Source organism: Pyrus communis, chromosome 8 (genome assembly GCF_963583255.1).
Source record: "Pyrus communis chromosome 8, drPyrComm1.1, whole genome shotgun sequence".
NCBI classification, from domain to species: domain Eukaryota; kingdom Viridiplantae; phylum Streptophyta; class Magnoliopsida; order Rosales; family Rosaceae; genus Pyrus; species Pyrus communis.
Window position 1 is genome coordinate 3,873,186 of NC_084810.1, and position 19,454 is coordinate 3,892,639.

At 36.5% G+C, this 19,454-nt stretch overlaps 1 protein-coding gene across 2 annotated transcripts; it reads left to right on the forward strand.

The window, feature by feature from the left end:
* Nucleotides 1-3,263: 3,263 nt before the first annotated feature.
* On the forward strand, nt 3,264-5,735 carry LOC137743414 (protein trichome birefringence-like 41). Of its 2 annotated transcripts, none has more exons than XM_068483298.1 (5): nt 3,264-3,593; nt 3,833-4,004; nt 4,507-4,682; nt 4,791-4,949; nt 5,376-5,735. In XM_068483298.1, exons 1-5 carry the CDS (start codon nt 3,304-3,306, stop codon nt 5,665-5,667), a joined length of 1,089 nt encoding a protein of 362 aa, XP_068339399.1. In that variant the 5' UTR covers nt 3,264-3,303; the 3' UTR covers nt 5,668-5,735. The 2 variants fall into 2 exon arrangements, with proteins under 2 accessions (XP_068339399.1, XP_068339401.1); XM_068483300.1 differs by having other exon boundaries at nt 5,382-5,735.
* Nucleotides 5,736-19,454: the final 13,719 nt, after the last annotated feature.

A 19,454-nucleotide genomic window follows, 5' to 3' on the forward strand; every position in this document is an offset into this window, starting at 1 on the left:
GTGCTGCTCGCCCTCGCGCCTGGTAGGGGCTACTAGTAGAACTTGAGTTGAACTGCTTACATGCTCTGCTTTGTGCATCATGCGGCTACCTACTCCGTTGTCTCATAGAAAAATATCCTTGTAGGCCTAGCCTCGTGTGGACGTTTCTCCTAGAAGGTCTTAAGTGCTCGTCAAAGTGTGGACCCAACCTCGAACGCACACTGACTCATGAGCCAAGTCGGGAATGAACGCTTCTCTGCGCATCTAGGCGGCAAAACACATTTCCCCGAGAGCCCAAACGAGAATGTACACTACTCAAACGCTCGGTTTATGACGGGCTGAGCGGCTATTTGCCAGGATGTCGTTAGAATGAGTTACGTTATTTCGCCCTTGTTCTGCTTCAGGACACCTCATCTGAGGCACGTTGCATCTCAATGCTCTGGCTCACCAAGATGGTTTGTTGCGCGAATTCGTTCGTCAAATTGGCAACCTTTTGAGGCAGGTAGTGCTTACCATTTGGATTGGAAGAGTCCGGATAATAAGTGTCTCCATGCGTGGTGGAAGTATAGTCAATTATGGGTACAAAGCTTGAGCCCAGAGCGGGCAGTCCTGCAGAAAAGTGGGGTGTAAGTAACCCTGAGTTAATCTTAAGACCTGTGGTCGGAATCTAAACCACTAGAGGTGGCCTCAAAATAGGTTAGGTCGCAGGTCGAGTCATCGGAGCGAGTCGTGGAGTGCGTTAGACCGGCGCCTGCTCGCCTTAGATCTGCATGGCCATAGGCCTTCCTGGCTGTTGGGCTGCCACATCTTGGCCTGTTGGCTGAGTGGCTTGGGCTTGGGCTCGCTAAGCTGCTTGGCTAGCAGCAGTTACCAAATTATGGGCTTGGATTCTAGCCTGCTGTGCAACAAAGCCTGTTGCTGCATTGGGCTGAGCTTTATACCCAGGGCTTGTTGTGGCAGCTGCCAAGTTCGGGGCCTCCTACCTAAGGTTTGGTTGCCTAGGGTTTGGTGGGAGTGGTGTCTTGGCCTGGTTGCCTTGTCGTAGTTGCTGGGTCACGGAAAAGGTGGTGCTTCATAGCAATAGGGCTCCTCCTGCCGTCGCGTTGAGCCTTGAGGATCTTTGTCGTGGGGCTATGTCCTCGTCTCCACTATTTGGTCCAAATCCTTCCACGTATGGGGTTCCATTTGTCGTAGTTTCTAAATTTCCTACCATTGTATCATTTCTCCAAGGATTGATAAAGAAACTTTTCTAGCAAAAATTAATTGATACGACGTGTGAGAAATTCAACGTAACAGAAAATTCAAGAAACTAATGCGAAAGGCTTCTTTGAGTATTTTGAATCAGCTCTCAATGAAAGCACCAATTTGTGGATGCAAATTTCCGTCGTCTTCAGTCTTGATGAAAATGCACTTGCAAAACAATCAACACATTTGATCAAAGACCTAAGCCTCATGCTCCCACGAGGTTGGGGGGGTTAGGTCAACAGATCTTCGATGCCTAAGTTAGCTTCTCTGAGAGAGTAAAGTGTTTAAGGCTTTTTAGGGTTGCAAGAACCTTTTTAATTTGGTATAATGTGGGGTATTTATAGGGCTAGGGCCTGCCATATAGGGTTTGATGGAGAAGTATTCTCTAAATATTCCGAAGATATTTAATAGCAGATAATATCTTAAGATAATAGGGTAATAATCCTTAATTGAATTAAATTAGGATTACTTACTTGATTTGAGTCAATCTTCAATTAGGAATGTATTAAAGATAGGATTTGGATAATTACTCCTTATCTGTAATTCCTTGCCAAGGGCAGGTAAGCTGTGGGCAGTTGTGTTCAGCTGTTGAATCTTTCAGGGATGTGAGCTGTGCGTGGGTGCATCTGAGAAGCATACCCATTTATTGAGGGCAATCTTGTCATTCTTGAATAAAAATCCACATGTTTTATGTAGAATTTTTAAGATTATTTTAAGCTCCACAATATTGCTAATATATAAGGCAAAGCAAGATTTTTCTTAACTAAAATTGGCAACACATTTATTGTGTTACCAATTAGCATGGGAAACACTCAACACCAAAAGATAATGACCAAAAATAAAGGACAATACTTTCTACCCATCTTTTTATTCCTTTTGAAAATTTTTATTTAAATTATTTTTTTTTATTTAGAGTTTTTATCGATAATAGCCAAAATTTAACACTCAATTTCATAAATATCATTTTTTATAAAATCTTTCAAAAATAACAGAAAATCCGCTTAAATAAACTTAAATACCCTCAGAATTAAAACCAAATAAACGTAAAGTTAAAAAGTCTAGGTTAGCCAAGAACCAAAGATCATAAGCAATAAGATCTACACAACCCTTAGCCACATCATCGTTCCCAACTTCCTTGTCATAACCACCAGTAACAAAAGTTGCTACCAACAATGAAGGTACCATTAAAAGCCTTTCTCATGGGTACAAGACTATGAGGGGGAATCACTCTTTTTCTCCTACTATCTTCATCGTTAACTCAACCATATGGCAGTACAAGATCCCATATTTGATCAATGAATTGGCCAGATAAAGGCCCAACGCTTTCGAAGTAGCGTCTCGAGCAACCGAACTTCAACACCTGCAGCAACAATGGAGATTGATCTCGTGGCAAGAGGTAAAAGCAAGAAGATGAAGCGCACTGCGCCCAAGTCCGATGATATCAATCTCAAGCTTCTTGTCAAGCTGTACCGTTTTCCTCTCCAGAGGACTAGAAGCAAGTTAAATGTAGTCATTCTTAAACGTTTGTTCATGAGTAAAGTCAACAAGGCACCCTTTCTCTCTCGAGGTTGATTAAGTATATGCAAGGAAAGGACAACAAGATTGTTGTGGTTGTGGGGACTGTCATCGATGACATTAGTGTTTATGAAGTTCTGCAATTGAAGGTTACAACGCTAAGGTTCACTAAGACTGCAACAGTAGTAGAGTGCTTGACATTTGATTAGCTTGCTTTGAGAGCACCATTGGGCCAGAACGGGGTTCTCCTCAGAGGTCCTAAGAATTCTCATGAAGCACTTCTATGTAAATGGTTTTGAATTTTGAGGGTATTTAGGTCTATTCATGTGAGGAGAAAACTAAAAGATAAATCAATTGCCAACTTAATTTCCATCCTCTCTCACGTATATTTCAGACAAGACTTATAAATATAGTAGCTAACTAGCTATAAGATAAAAAGAGAAGATTAAGAGAAGAGTTTGTAGTCCTATATCATTTCTTGTAAACCTCTCTCTCTCTCTCTCTCTCTCTCTCTCTCTCTCTCTCTCTCTCTCTCTCTCTCTCTCTCTCTCTCTCAAAGGATTCATGGATTACTGGGTTCATAGTAGTTTTTGTGTTAGTAGTATAGCTGCTCTCCTCCTCCTCCTCCTCCTTCTTGTTTGTGATTACCAAGTAGTAGTACGTGCAAGAGGTGATGAGTCATCATCGTCGTGCGATTTCTTCAAAGGTAGATGGGTTCTGGACCAGTCCTACCCGCTCTACGATCCTTCCTCATGCCCCTTCATTGAGCGCGAGTTTAGCTGCCAAAAGAATGGCCGTCCCGATCAGATTCACACCAAATACAGATGGCAACCACTTGACTGTGATTTAGCAAGGTGCACCAATCTCTCTATCTCTCTGGTTTCTGTAAAATTAGGATCGGCAGAAAAGTATTTGGCCAGAACGAATTGTACTGCTCGAACGAAAACAATGCTAAATCTATATGCATTAAACCTGCAGCCTACTGGAAGAAGAAAAACATTATTAATCTAGCATTTACATGTTTTACCTGAATGATAGATGGTTTATCCTATAGAAACCCAACTTAAAGTTTTTTGACAACTTTGATATTCAGATTTGATGCACTTGACTTCTTCGAAAGATTTAGAGGGAAGAACATCATTTTCGTTGGAGATTCATTGAGCCGAAATCAATGGCAATCCTTGACATGCTTACTTCACTCTGCTGTACCAACTGCTACGAATAATGTGACAAGAGTAGATACTGTATCTATCTTCGAATTCACGGTTCGTCTAATCTACATTTTGTTATGGGTATTATTTCCTGTTTGTCATGAGAATAATTCTATTGTCATATAGTTTCACATATGTTGTTATCAAGTCAAGATATGAATTGATCAAAACCTTTCACATACATTTGTGTTTGTATAAGTAGTCAAAATTAACAGCTTAGTAACATATAATATGATTAAACCTTTAGCAATAAAATGTTATTGTCTGTTTAGTTGATAACCAACTTAAATATCAAGAGAAGTCAAATCACACATAAATGTGGTAAGGTGAGTGCAATGAATCAATCCTAAAAGTTTATATAGACTTTTTTCTTCAGCTTCATTTGGTAACTTAAGTGGGTCCATACATGGGGCTTATTTAGTCTCGTGAAATTTAATTTGACATTTCAGCTCCCTTGGACAAACTAGTTGACAAGAACTTTTGTCATGATCCTACCAAACACGAAGCATGTGATTCTTTCTCAATTTTCTTTTGGGATCTTTATCAATACTTGCAGGATTATGGAATTAGAGTGATGCTAGACAGTAATATGTATCTAGTAGATATTGTAAAAGAAAAGATTGGGAGGGTCTTGAAGCTTGATTCAATTGTGGGAGGCAACTTATGGAAGGATATTGACGTGCTCATCTTTAACACTTGGCATTGGTGGAACCGCAGAGGACCCTCTCAACCGTAAGCCGGCCTAAAACTATATTTACTACAAAATATTTGGTTTTCTTTTAGTTAGACTTTAATTGTAGTTAGAAGGTGAATACATAATTAACTATTATAATTTTGCAGATGGGATTATGTTGAAGTAGGAGGCCAGACCAGCAAAGACATTGACCGCATGCTTGCTTTTCAGAAGGCGCTCGAGACTTGGGCTGGATGGGTGGATTCAAACATTGATCCAGCAAAGTCTAGGGTTTTCTTCCAAGGAATTTCTCCCTCTCATTACAAGTAAGTTTTTTATATAACTAATCTAAACTAATCAGCTTTGGATTTTAAATTAAGAGAAACCGTTATTAGTATTCCACGAAAATCATCTTATTTTCACAACACTCTTTATAGTGCAATTTCTCTCTTATGGTTTTATAAATTAAGGAAAAGTGTTGAATGACCTTTTTAAAATGTCAACTTCATGAATCAAATTCATCATTTTTTTTATTGGATGTCATCATGAGTGTTTGCCAATCCTGGATGTACAAAAAAAATTAACACATGCGTGCAAATAAATAAATGATAACTATCTACATACACGTGAATGACTGTTGTTATGAATTTCGAATAATTTGTTGTGAAGACTTGTCTATAAAGTTTGTTTTGTTCCAATTACATCAATCAAATTTATAGTCTCTTACTTTCTTTTCTTATTTTTTATTTTAGTGGCAGTGAATGGCATGAACCAAGTGCAAAAAGTTGTGTCGGGCAGAAGGAACCTTTGCTTGGGCCCTATCCAGGAGCTTCGCCACCAGCTTTGGGCGTGCTGAAGAATGTGTTAAGCACTATCCAAAAACCAGTGACATTGCTAGATATAACAAGCCTCTCGCTTCTGCGTAAAGATGGGCATCCTTCAATTTATGGGTTGGGAGGCCGCACGGGAATGGACTGTACTCATTGGTGTCTCTGTGGAGTCCCAGATACTTGGAATGAGATTCTCTACAATTTTTTTCTTTGAATACCATCAAAAGGATGGAGATTTGACAACTTCTTACAAAGAAATAATATTATTTTTAAGAAACAATATTCAGAATTTTACAACTCGTTGTTGAAGTGTGGATCAAGTTAAAAGATTTTAATTTGATATGGAAAATCATGCTTGACCTTAAATGTTTTAGACTCGAACAAATCTTCAAAGATTTCTAACTGCTTTTGGTGGCTAAAATTCGCTTTGGCTAATAGGAATAAGAAACAAAGAAGAATAAAATTAGGAGGTTCCTCAAATGAACATAAATATTCATCATCATGAAAGAACTTACACCACAAGAAAAGGCAAAAGAAAATAGCCAAGGAAGAATATGTGTCAAGTTAATTTCCCAGGCGGCTTGATTTAGCATGTTCATTCATCTCTTAATTTCTCTGTCAATAATTAGCTAGGGGAAATATGTTGCTTGGGGTTGGCTTATTTGCTTATGTTCTTCTAATACTTGTATGCCTTCATGAAGGCCAATTACATTTTCTGTGCAAAAGTAGTTATCACCAGCTGCGATTTGTAAAGAAGGGAGTTTAGGGTCTATGATTATACCTATCCACTCTATGACACATCGAGCTGCCCTTTTTATTCATAAAGAGTTTGACTGTCTGAAAAATGGACGGCCAGAAATGTCTATAGATGGCGGCTTGCAGACCCTAATTCTGTATTGCCAAGGTAACATTGATGTATTTTCTTCTCTCTCCCCATTTTCTCATAAAATGGCAATAGCTCTCTTGCCGTTTGGAAACACATAAACACATGACAATAGTCTATCCATGCGCGCATTTCCGAGCTTGAAACATGCATGCAAGCAATATACCGGCGTTCCCTTCATCGGAATGCACATATTCCACCGTTTCTGAATAGTGTATCATTACTGTATAAAGTTTATAATCGGAAACTGTTCAATTTTTTAATCTTCATTCGAAAATCATCCCTACAAAAAAATTATTCGAGTTCGAGACTGTTTGATTAGCCAAATTATATTAATAAATTAATAGTTTATTATGAATATGTTACTTGGAACTCTTACTATTGATTTGCACGGCTGACCCTATGATTTTTGGGGCTGGAGGTGAGGAGCTTATAGATTCAAAGTCCTCAACTGCATTACCTAAATTTTTATGGTTATTAATCAAAATATCTTTTAGTATATCCTGACTTAGAACAATGAAAACTACAAAAAGAGAAAAGATAAAAAAACAAAATAAATATAATCAAAACACAAAATTGTCTTCTACGATGCTACTTGATCGAATGCAATCAAACAATATACATTGATTGTCTAAATTGGATTACCTCAAATTGCATTCTTCTAACCCTTATGAGAGTGGGTTTGCACATCCACTAAAAACTTGAAAATAGAGAGTTGCATGGAAAAGTCAAGGAATATAAAACCCTTAAAGCCCGTTTGGTGAGCTGAATTAGACAACCTATGATCAATTAAAACGAACTCAAATCTCAAGCCGTTGTTTATGCCGTTAAAGCATATAAGAAGGAACGGGATTCTATTACAAATGCAAGTCCAATAGCACAGGAATAATAAAGGCTTCCTTTTTTTTTCCTTTAAGATTATGACAACATTTGAAAATAACAACATAAAAAAGTTAAGTAAAATGATTCTTATACTTGTATTTTAATAACCACAAAAAAAAAAAAAAAAAAAAAAAAAAAAAAAAAAAAAAACTCAAATTAAAACAATTCCGATTTTTCATCTTTGTAAGTAAACAAGCACTTTGAGAGAGGCTGGGGGCTTGTGTGTGACTGTTGACTAGGTGGGTTTAATTACCCTTGGGTTTCTTTTTTAATATTGAATTCACTAATTGGGCCTCTTTGTTTTAGTATTCTATGACACACACACGTGAGTATTTGGGTCCCAAATTCAAATTTAGAAAATCAGCTTATTGGACGGGCCAATCCATTTTTCCCTTGAACCACTTCTTTATATTCTGTGAGTAAAGAGAGATTTTTTAGTGGAGTCGGAACATAAGGCGACACATTCTATATTATTACACAAGTAGAGAGATGTTCTTCTTTCAAGTGTCTTTCCACTCATCTAATGACATATGACGTATGCATTTGAAATATAGACACATTAAAGAATCTCTCCTCAGTAAATCATCAGATTTCTCTAATCTACACTAATTGGGAGTAGGGAAACAGAGACAGAGTATGACTCAAATTTTAATCATTCAAATTAGTTGACTAGAGAATACCTGGAATTTGTACCGGAGCAAATAATATATCATCATCTAGAGGAGCACTAATTAATAATTAACCTTCAAATAGTAATCCACTCATATAAGAGAATTCGACAGTAATCATCATACTCAAATTACCACACAGTAAATCTGTAACTCAAACAAAATCAACATCACAAATAGCCCACCGGTTAACAATAATGGTCCGAATTCACAGTATGTCAATGTTTCCTAAACAACATTGTTTTGTTCAAGTATATATGTTTTATAATTAATTGTCCATCTCAGGTATTGAAATCTAATGATTGGGATTCAGAAAGCATATATCATATCAAGCTAAGAATAATTTGACTAGTCTAATTTTCCCTAATACGACGTCCTTCACAACCTTAAAGAGAAGCTCCACCAACCATCCTCGTGTAAAATATGCTATATACATGCTCCTCCCGATCGACAAGTATCCTTTTTAGCATGCCAATTACGACTATTGGAAAGCTTAGAATTCCATATGGAAATCCCCATGCCGAATTCGAAACGTAATCAAAATGACATTAAACTCCCACAGGCCATCACCATTTTAATGCGTTTTGGATGTGTCCTTCAAACTGCGATGACCGAAAACGGATAGATAAAAGCATAATACATTCTAAAAAATTTCGTGTGGTGCCATCTAGGTCCCTCTTGGCTCCGTCTAGGCTCCGCTTAACGCCGTTCAGGTGCTAGGGTTACCGCCCAATTAATCCCTAGGCATTTAAAAATTAAGAAGGGGCAGCTAGACCCACCTAGGCACCCACTTAAATCACAACTCTAACTTAGACAAAAAATATGTAACTTTCATTTTGTGTTTTATTTTATTTTAATAAATTGTAAAAGACTTGTTGAATACTTGGATGAACACTCATTATATTTTGGTTCCCGTGTTTTCATTATGTTTTAATACTTTCTAATCTATATGTCATTCGATCTTTCAATTTATGTAACCTAACACAATTATGTATTTTTTAAGTATAAACAATCACTTATTGATAGGGTGTATAATAAGTTTACTTAAATCCGCTTAGTCTACCTAGGTCCCCACCTAGCCACCCAGGTGCTAAACCCCAATCTACCACTTGACTAGCATCTAACGTTTTTGAGAACCTTAGTATATAATACAACACAATATTATGTAATAATCAAATTAATGAGTAATATGATCATTAGTATGTAATTCACTCTTCCACCCACTCGCATTTTTTATAAATATGGCACGATATTCATTGGCATTATGAAGCATACCTGCAAACCAGAAGATATACTGCTTTGTTTGGGCATACCGGTAAAAGGAGAATTTTAACCCGAACTAAGAGATCAAAAAGAGCACCCGCACCAAAAATTACGTAAAAAGACCATCTTCAATAAGAAGACCACCAATAAAATCGATAAGTTTGTAAATCCGAAGGAAGTCTTATTCCATTGCCAAACCATAACGATCGAGCAAGCCTATGTGCTACTCTATAAGCCTCTCTTAACATATGTTTGTATTGAATTTACTGAGTAGGATCAAGGAATACTAGATAATGCTAGGAATACTAAAATTTAAACAATGGTAATGTTAGGAAGACCAATAATTTAAATCAAATTTACAAATAAAATGATATGTCACCAATAGATAATAAACACGTTAATCAACGCTTACGTAATAATCCAATCATCAATAATTATATCATTTAGTTTGCAAATTTAATTTAAAAAATTTAATCTCTCTAACCTTATCCTTTAAACATGCATACATTATGCACATAGGGATGTTGATAAGTTGTCTGTGATCTGTGAGTTTGTGACACTCTAAAAACGATGCAACTTATCCCTTACCTTCCCAAGTCAAAGAAGCTGATGCCCAATATAATATGGTAATAGAAAAATCTTTCATTAAAAATCAGGAATACAGAAACTTAAACAGTTGAAATGTTAGAAATAACATATACATGAAAAGAAAAAAAAAGGATAATTTATTACACATTATTGTACACTTATGTGTGTGGTAGACCGACTTCGAGGCTAAATAATGCATTAAAATATATGGTTTATTGACGGTGGCATCTTGAAAATCCTATGGAATCTGCTTAATTGACAAAACGATGGCATGACTTTAGCATTTCTTGTTCTTTAATCACAAAGACCAATGAATAAGACGGCATCCCCCAAAACAAATTAAGGAGTTGCATCATGCATTGTTGGGTGTGTCAAAAGAAGAATTTTTCAGAGTGTGATACATACTACTAAATGTAATAATATAATTAGTAAAAAAAAAATTAAGTTATCAACTAATTATATTATTAGATTTATGTACTAAGTCATGTTTACGACATGCTGAAAAAATCTTCGTGTCCAAGGGTTCAGGGTTGACATGCTTGCTCACATGAAAGCTTGCAATATTCACGGTGTTAGTGTCCATAATTTCAACTTTGTTTAGCGTGCTTGCTCACATCACGGTTGGGCTACTGGTCATCACCATCGGACATTGAATTTTCTTTTTCGTGAATAATGAATAAGCACTTGTAATTTTTATTGCGAATATAAGATTTAAGCACTTGTTTTGATAACTTGAACCAGATAAGCGTGGCTGATAAGCAGTTGATTAAAAAACACACTTTAATAAGCCGAAAGCCACCTCCCTATAACTCCGACTTACCAATCACCTACCACTACACTACCATAAGTCAAACTAACCAAGATTGGACACATTAGAGAAATCGAAGCTGGCCAACGAGTTCGATGTAAATCTGAGAGAGATGATTCCCAAGGGGGAGCAACCGGCGGTGGAAAAAGAGAGAACAGATACAAATGTGAACCTGAATTTGAGCAACGGACAAACGGGACTGCGCTACTCGGTTCAACAACCGGGTCAGTATCTGTACCCGCAGGTTTAGCGCAAAAGGATATATTTAGCGAATGAGATTAGCCACACTCCACCGTGGACAAGTCAGCATCGTGGAGTTCCAGTTGGAAAGGGAGTGTGCCTCGTGCCTATCACGTCAATAGTTAATTAATAGACAAATTGGCAGATAACGAAATAATGTCTAACATTGCAATAAATTCGTAAGTTGATGTATGACATTGTAATTTTTTTTTTTTTTTTTTTATTGCGCCTACCACATCATCATTTAACGGTTAGATTGATAAAAAAAAAAATTTAACGAATGTCTGAAATTGCAATGAATTATAAGTTGATGTATGACAATATTTAAAAGATAAGGTTTGAGTTTATTAGATGATCCAAAATTAAAGTGGTAAAATATAATTTATCCTTAATTCTTTCTATGTAATCATTTCTACCCACACTCTCATTCTTTTAATATGGTACGATATTCATTAGCATTACGAAGCATGCGTACATAGAGAATTTCAACCCAAAAAACAAAACAAACAAAAAAAAAAGAGCACCAAATTACATAAAAAGACTATCTTCTATAAGAAGACAGACAATAAAATCGAGAAGTTTCTCAATTCAAAGAAAGTATTATTCCATCATCAAATCATATCAAACAAGCTTATGTGGTACCGATTAGCCTCTCTTATCATATGTTTGTATTGAACTTGCTAGATACAATCAAGGAAACTTCATGCATTATTTAAACATGCACGCATTATGGATATAGGGGTACTAAGAGGCGGATGGAAATAGGGATCAAGGTCGTCCCAGGATCATTCGAAGTTTGAAAAATATATATGCGAAGGTCTTTTGAGGATCCTTCCAATGTTTAGTACTGGTCTCTTTTGTGCTTACTAAATATTTAATGTAATGCATACTAGTCTAAACAAGTTGTATCGACAATATTTGACAAATTCTATCTACATCACTTATCAGGTTCCTTTGTCATATGCAGCTATTTATTGACATGTATGCAACATGATTTGATTGACGACAACACGCCCACAAAGCATTCAACAAAATACTTAATGAATAAGCTGAATTTTTATTTTTTTCGCACTTCGCGCTGTGTTTGTATCTAAAAAACTTATATTTACCTTGGTACCTAAAACTTAAATCCTAAATCTGCGATTGTCTATGATTTTGTGAGTTTGTGACTCTCAATAAACGGTGCAACTTATCATCTTACTTCCCAAGTCAAAGAAGCTGATCCCATCATCCCAATAATGCATTAAAATATAACATAAAAATCAGGAATTCACAATCACAGACTTAATAGTTGAAATGCTAGAAATAAATATACACATCATAATTTTTTATACATTTGTACAATTATCTTTGCGGTAGACCGACTTTGAGGCTAAATGATGCATTAAAATATATAGAAAACTAATGAAAATGAATTGAAAATTTTGAGTTTTAACTAAAATGACAAAAATGTATTGTAAGTGAATAGTATCAAGAGTGATTTTTTTAAAATAAAAATATTCTTAACGTTAAAAGTGAATAATACCAAAAATGTTTGGTTAAAACTCTCTAATGACATCTTCAAAATCCCATGGAATGTGCTGAATTGACAAAACGATGGCATGACTTTAACATTTCTTGTTCTTTAATCTCAAAAAACAATGAATAAGACGGCATCCCCAAAACAAATTAAGTACCTGGCATCATGGATTGTCGGGTTTTGTGTCGGAAACACAGATCGATATATTAAGTATAATAATACAATAGTTAGAAATTCTTTTTTTAAGTTTTTAATCAATTATATTATAACACTAGTTGTATCTTACTGTGTTTCTGGCACACTTAAATACTCTCGTGTCAAAGGGTTCGGGGTTGACGTACGCGGTATGCCCCATGAAAGCTTGCAAGATTCACGGTTTACTTTCCATATTTCCAACTTTTGTTCTACCAAACGTGCTTGCTCCCATCATGGTGGGGCTACTGGCCTTCACCATCGGCTTTGAATTTTTCTTTTTCGTTAGTAATAAATAAGCATTCTGTTGTAAAATCGACGGTGTGTGTGCATTGGAATAAATAAAATAAGACACAAAATTTACGAGGTTCCTCTACAGTCAGTGTGACTGAAGTACGTCCTCGGGAAGCAGTGATGCTTTCATTATAATTTGGAATATTAGGAGTACAAAGATAATTCTATATATTCCTTCCTCTCCTCTTCCTCTCTTTCTTTTTTCTGCTCTCTTTCTTTTCTCTCTTATCTTTTCTGTTACATGAAAACATATGGAGTGCTCTATTTATAGAGCAACTCCATACTGATGCATTAACTGCATGTTGAAATTTGTAACGCGTCTTCTGACAGCACAATTAATTTTCCACTTTCATTTTCTACAAATGGAACTGTGGGCATTCATTGCCCATGAGACTTTTCAACACTCCCCCTTGGATGCCCACAAATCAATATGAGTTGCCTCGTTAAGATCTTGATCTATTTTTGGATGCTCCCCCTTGATGAGTATCTCCCCCTGATTTCAAATTATTTAGGCTGATCATTCATCCTGCTGCTTTAGTCTTTTAGCGGTGATAGTTGCCGAATAAGGTGTTTCACTTGTTGTTAACTTTCCACATACTTGTTCTTGAACTGGGTTGGAGGGCATTCTGCTAGACTTCCTCCAAAGGTCTGAATTTATCCTATTTTATCTGGAGCTGAATTTGATTCAAGGGTGGTGGACACTTAATCTTGAATCGGACTTGTGATTTCTTCAAAGGCCGTCTAGGCTTGATCTTGAATGAAATTGGACCATGAGGAGCTTCATGTGACAAGTGATCTTAGACTTTGTCGGGGATGAACTGACATGTGTTTGTTGTGGTTGTCTCCACATGCTTCAATGTATCATTTTCACTTGCCTTACTTGCTCCTTTTGCAGAAGTGGTATTTTCCTTATGCAGGTTTGACATCTTCTCGTGTAGTATTTGTCCTCTGATACAGGAGTGGGATGCAAACCTTGTATTTGAATGGACCATCACTTCTTGGTGGCAGCGAAAGTTTGAGTGGAGGTTCCGGCATATTGCTTTCTTTATCCTTGTCTTGGCAGGTAAGAACAAGGACAAAGGAAAGGACAGGGAGATTGCATGATATGAGATACTCTTGCTCTCGTCCCTGATGATATGAGATACTCTTACTCTGGTGTGACTTGTTTGTAGATGTATTCTCAGAGAGGAAGAAAACTGAGTATTTCGACATACTTTGTGAAATATGCATTCTCGGAGATGAGGAAAAGTTAGATATTTTTCAGTTCTGCCTTGCCATGGAGGACAGATGTTGACATATATATGGATTTCCCAATAACAGGTAGTAGTGTTGTGCCTTTACTCTTGTCAGCAACTGTGGTGTAATTAGAACAGTAAGATTCACGCGTTTTCAACTTTATCAGAGATCTTTAACAAAGTTGCACGTGATATCCAAGAGCTGAGATTGCGTCTGAGAAATGTTGACAGACGTCATGCAGGGAAATCCGGCTTTTGAAATTCAAAAATCGGTGTCTCTTCGATTTTTGAATAAGTGGTCCTGTTGCCCCTCCTTTTATAGAGATATCAATTTTTGTTCAGAAACACTCAGAAAATTGTTGCCTGCAGAAATTTCCCTTTCTTGCACTTCTGAGATTTTATCTGACTTCCTTCATCATTTCTGAAAAATGGCTTACCCATCTAACATTTGCTTAGATTTGAGTCTCAGGATTGATACAGACGAGCAGTGTCAGGATAACATATGGCGCCCGTCCTTCTCATCTTTTAATGGTCCTCTTATGGTTGGGGACTCTGTGATGAAGGATAACATAACTGCTACAGTGGTAGCCAGGAATCTTCTCACTCCAAAGGATAACAGAATTCTTTCAAATCGGTCTGATGAGGCAGTCGTTCAAGACTCATTGGCTCTCAGTGTTCAATGTGCGGGCTCTGTATCCAATATGGGCCAGCACTTACTTGTTCGAACTCACCAAGTTGAATCATTAATGGCTGAGGTTGCAAGTCTTAAACAAGAGATTAGAGGGCTCAAGCATGAGAATAAAGTGTTACACATGCTTGCAAATAATTACTCTACGAGCATGAAAAGAAAGATCGACCAGCTACTGGAATCCGAAGGTCGGACTCAAAATGACAATCAGGGGTTCGAGTCTTTATTCCAAAGACATCCATTGTCTTAGCTGTCTGGAGTTCCACCAAGTATTGAGACTCCAAATAATCAACTTCTGGTGTCTTCCCATTCTGGGGTACTTCCGAGTACTGAGGCTTCACATGAGCAACCTTTGTAAAGGATCCCTCCTATTTGTTTGTTTTAACTCATGTGTATGTAATTCCTCGGAGATATTAATATATAAGCTTTATTTCATTCAGTGTATTGTGTTAAATACAATAAAGCATATATTTCACTAAGATGTGGTACTTCTGGACCAAATATCAATTTATCTTTACCCTCGTGAAGATAAATGATTATTCTTAGTGTCTAAATCATTTGAGTATTCAACTCATAATCTTCAATCCATATGATTTTTTAATGTCATAAACATCATGGATAAGATTCGTGTTGGCATATTGTTCGATTCTGCAGTTCGAGACAATATTTCTCTCAACACTTTATAATCTTTCTTGACTCTTCAGGAGTCCCAATTTAATATCATCAACTCTTGCAAGAGATTTTAGTATGTTGCAACAATACCATAATGGAAGTACTTACTAAGGCAATTTATATCATCTATTGGTATTGAGTACATATTTCATGCTTTACCCTTCCGGGGCTTTCTTCAAGCAATTTGAATCCTTCAGGGATTTTCTACATTTCATGACACATTTTCCTTTAGAATTTATACAGAGCAATTTGCTTCCATGTATATTTGAGGGATTTACTTATGGAGATATGATGTGGGCGACTCATAACCCTTCGTATATAATTCTCCATTTATATAAACTCGTTTCCAACCCTGTGTCTTATCATATGAGTGTATTTCACGGTATTACAAATGCCCATATGTAACCTTCTAGGTTCAACATCTTTTGGCTATTTGTATTGTATCCAAGTATATAGGTCTATTTTTCTACGTTCTTACAAAATTATAATGGAATTTTCCTTTCTCCATTTTTGGCCCATAATTTTGTTGATGGAAAAAGAACAGGACTCAATATCACCACAGCTCATTGATGAATTTAGTAGCTACTTGTAAAAACCAAAATTACCATTGGTTATCATCAATCTGTGATCCTATATTCTAATGTGCATGCGCATGCATAAAAGCTTTTCATTTCTTTTGGATATCCATTGCCTCTTCAAGGGCATTACACTATCTCTTCCAGGATAGTTATAATTTAGAGAATGCGGATCATAATCTCCTTTTGAGCGTTATAGAGCTTGGATTTTAATCTCCACTTCGAGAGTTGAGTCATTGGAACTTATACGTCTATCATGCTTCATGCATGAGACATCAATATTCCCATGTCCGCGGATTGACCTTTTCGGGACAAGTATCCTTGCGGCAACTGTCATGCATCTGGCATGTGACAGTTATGCTTCGAGAATGCAATAGTTCAGTAGTGTCATATCCTTCTTTTTTCTAAGGACTGAACCTTTTGAGTCTTAGGGGCTGCCACGCTTCAGGCGTGCAACAGATAAATCATTTGCTGCCATATTATTTTGTCCAACAGGGACATTAATTCTTGTAGGCACATTTGCAGCAAGTATATGTGATTTCATCACTTTCGTTGCATCATTAAATGCATCATTCAATTATTCTCACTTCGTTTGTATATTGATTGCTTCATGAATCAAAATAAGACAAATTCTTTTCGTCCTTCTGGAACGGTTTTTTCTCATCATTCTTCTGGAATGATATTTATTCATCGTTCTTCTGAAACGAAGTTATTTTCTCCCCCTAACTGCGGGAAAATTGTCTTATCAAAATGACAGTCCGCAAACCACGCGGTAAATATATCCTCAGTCAAGGGTTTTAAATATTGAATGATAGATGATGTTCAACATCAATGCCTAATCTGCAATGATGCTTCATTTCAGTATGTTGTGGCAGTGCAATAGGCACATAGATAACACAACCAAAAACTCGTAAATGTATAATGTTTGGCTGGTTCCCAAACACAAGTTGTACTGAGAAGTATTGATGGTTGTCTACAGGTCTCAACCAAATGAATAATGCATCATGTAAAATGACATGTGCTATGTAGAAAATTTGGCAATTTCATTTTCATCAGCAGAACGCGGGTAATCAATTTCATCCGATTAATAAATGCTTCTGCTAAACCATTTTTTGAGTATGGACATAAGGAACTTCTGGTCCTTGTTTAATAATCTGTGGACTGAGACTCTTATGGCTTTTATTGCAATTAAGTTGAGGCACTTTGGTTCTTCAAACTTAAGGTACTTATCAAGGAACTTCATGTCCTGATCTTGAGGATCAATGGACTTCATGCCCGATCTTTTTGTTTGATGGAACTTCAGGTCCAATCATTTTTATTTGTTAAGGATCAAGAAACTGCAGGTTCTGATCTGATCAAGGAACTTTGGGTCCAGTATGTACTCATCGTAACAAAAAGAAGTACAATAAATAAATTAAAGCAATTGGCGGTAATTCCAGCCATAATGAATAAATTGCATTTAAGTAAATAAAGCTTGTGACAAGGGCTTTAGTTCAGCACCATTCACATAAATCAAAACTTAAAGCGGTAGGCGGTAAAACCGTCCATGATAAATAAATTGTTTTAAAGGAAATAGAACTTGTGAAAGGGTTTTAAACTAACACCAATTCACATAAATAACAAGAAGTATCATACCTCCTTTTATTTATTATTTTTCTTTCTTTTGTCAGCACTTATTCAAACCTGCAACATGGTGCTATGCACCAACAGAAACCTATTTATGTTATGTTGACCAAATGGTGCCATGCACCATTCAAATCCTTTTTATATATATATTTTTTCTTAGGTTGCAGTCAACATCTCCTTTTTTTCTTCTTCACATGTGCCTTGCCATTCCATCAATCCCCATTTTCTATTATTTTTCTTCCTTCTCTGTCTCTGCTAGTCTCGAAACACAAGGCCAGCTGGGTAGTTATGGAGGTTGCCCAAATTCAATTCAGAGACTGGCGTTGTTCTTGCATGACCCAGGGAACATGGCATCGTTAAGCAAGAACCTCCTTACAGAGACATAGATGACAGTGAGGTTGACGGAGGCACAAGAGAGGGAGGCTTGTGTGGATTCATTCTTGCCATCACCATCTCCAACAACCAAGTATTCATGGGAGTTCTCAAGATCCGTAAAAAACAACGTGATCTGGGTTTCCAAGTCTGATAAGATTCTTCTAGATCTCTGGAAACCAGTTGTCAAGTACGAGTTTTCTCATCTCGTGATGACTTCAGGTCGTAAATTTCAATTTTCACCGGAATTCGGTGGGGCGCTTCTGGCGCAGTGGGAGAGACGAAAAATGGACATACCTTTTATTCTGTGAGATTTTAGATGACTGAGGTGAGAGGTGGATAGTGCTTCACCGGATTTATGGCGTTGTGCTTTCCACTGACATGAGAGCTTTTCGTGCTGATAACGTGTTGTAAAATAGACGATGTGTGTGCATTGGAATAAATAAAATAAGACACAAAATTTACGAGGTTCCTCTACAGTCAGTGTGACTGAAGTACGTCATCGGGCAGCAGTGATGCTTTCATTATAATTTGGAATATTAGGAGTACAAAGATAATTCTATATATTCCTTCCTCTCCTCTTCCTCTCTTTCTTTTTCTGCTCTCTTTCTTTTCTCTCTTATCTTTTCTGTTACATGAAAACATATGGAGTGCTCTATTTATAGAGCAACTCCATACTGATGCATTAACTGCATGTTGAAATTTGTAACGCGTCTTCTGACAGCACAATTCATTTTCCACTTTCATTTTCTACAAATGGAACTGTGGGCATTCATTGCCCATGAGACTTTTCAACACACTCGTATTTTTTGGTGCGAATATAAGGACTTGTGTTTGATAACTTGTCAACCAAGTAAGAGTGGTTGATAAGCAGTTGATTGATTAAACACACACTTTTATAAGCCACAATTGCAACTTATCAATCGACTGGACCTAGTGACGTGCACTGCCAGAAGTCAAACTCTTAGAACGACGATTGGAGATATTAGAAATGCTTGCATCTAGCAGTTACGAAAAGTCACAAGTTTGACGATTTATTTTCAAAAAATGAGGGCCCCCTAATAACAAATTTATTTTTAGTTTTTATCTTTAGCATTAGGTAGAGAGAAAATACATTGGAAATTCAAATGAGGAATGAATAAGAAGTATGAGACAGACTGAGTGGAGGTACGTAATTGGAACAACTCAAAATTGTTTTCAATTTTTTGTTTCTAATTTTCACTTTTGTATCATTCTTGCACATTTTTTTTTTCTCACTTTTCATCCATCATCTCTTTTTTCACTCTTTTTTATTTCTCATTTTTTTAAATTCTTTTCTCATAAAAATACAAAATAAAAATGAAATAGTCATAGTAAACAGACTGTGAGGTTTTTGAACAATATAAACACAATATCGATCGAGCAAACGTTTATTGAAGTAAATATTTCACTCTTCCAATATAATGAATCTTTGCAAACAAATCATTAGTTTATATATTTGCATAAAATTTTCTTTA

Excerpts from the sequence above, each read along its gene's own strand:
- LOC137743414 (XM_068483298.1), top strand. The coding sequence starts at position 3,304 with ATGGATTACTGGGTTCATAGTAGTTTTTGTGTTAGTAGTATAGCTGCT. Across the intron at positions 4,005-4,506 it reads TATCTATCTTCGAATTCACG|GATTATGGAATTAGAGTGAT; the intron begins GTTCGTCTAATC and ends CAATACTTGCAG. Across the intron at positions 4,950-5,375 it reads ATTTCTCCCTCTCATTACAA|TGGCAGTGAATGGCATGAAC; the intron begins GTAAGTTTTTTA and ends TTTTTATTTTAG.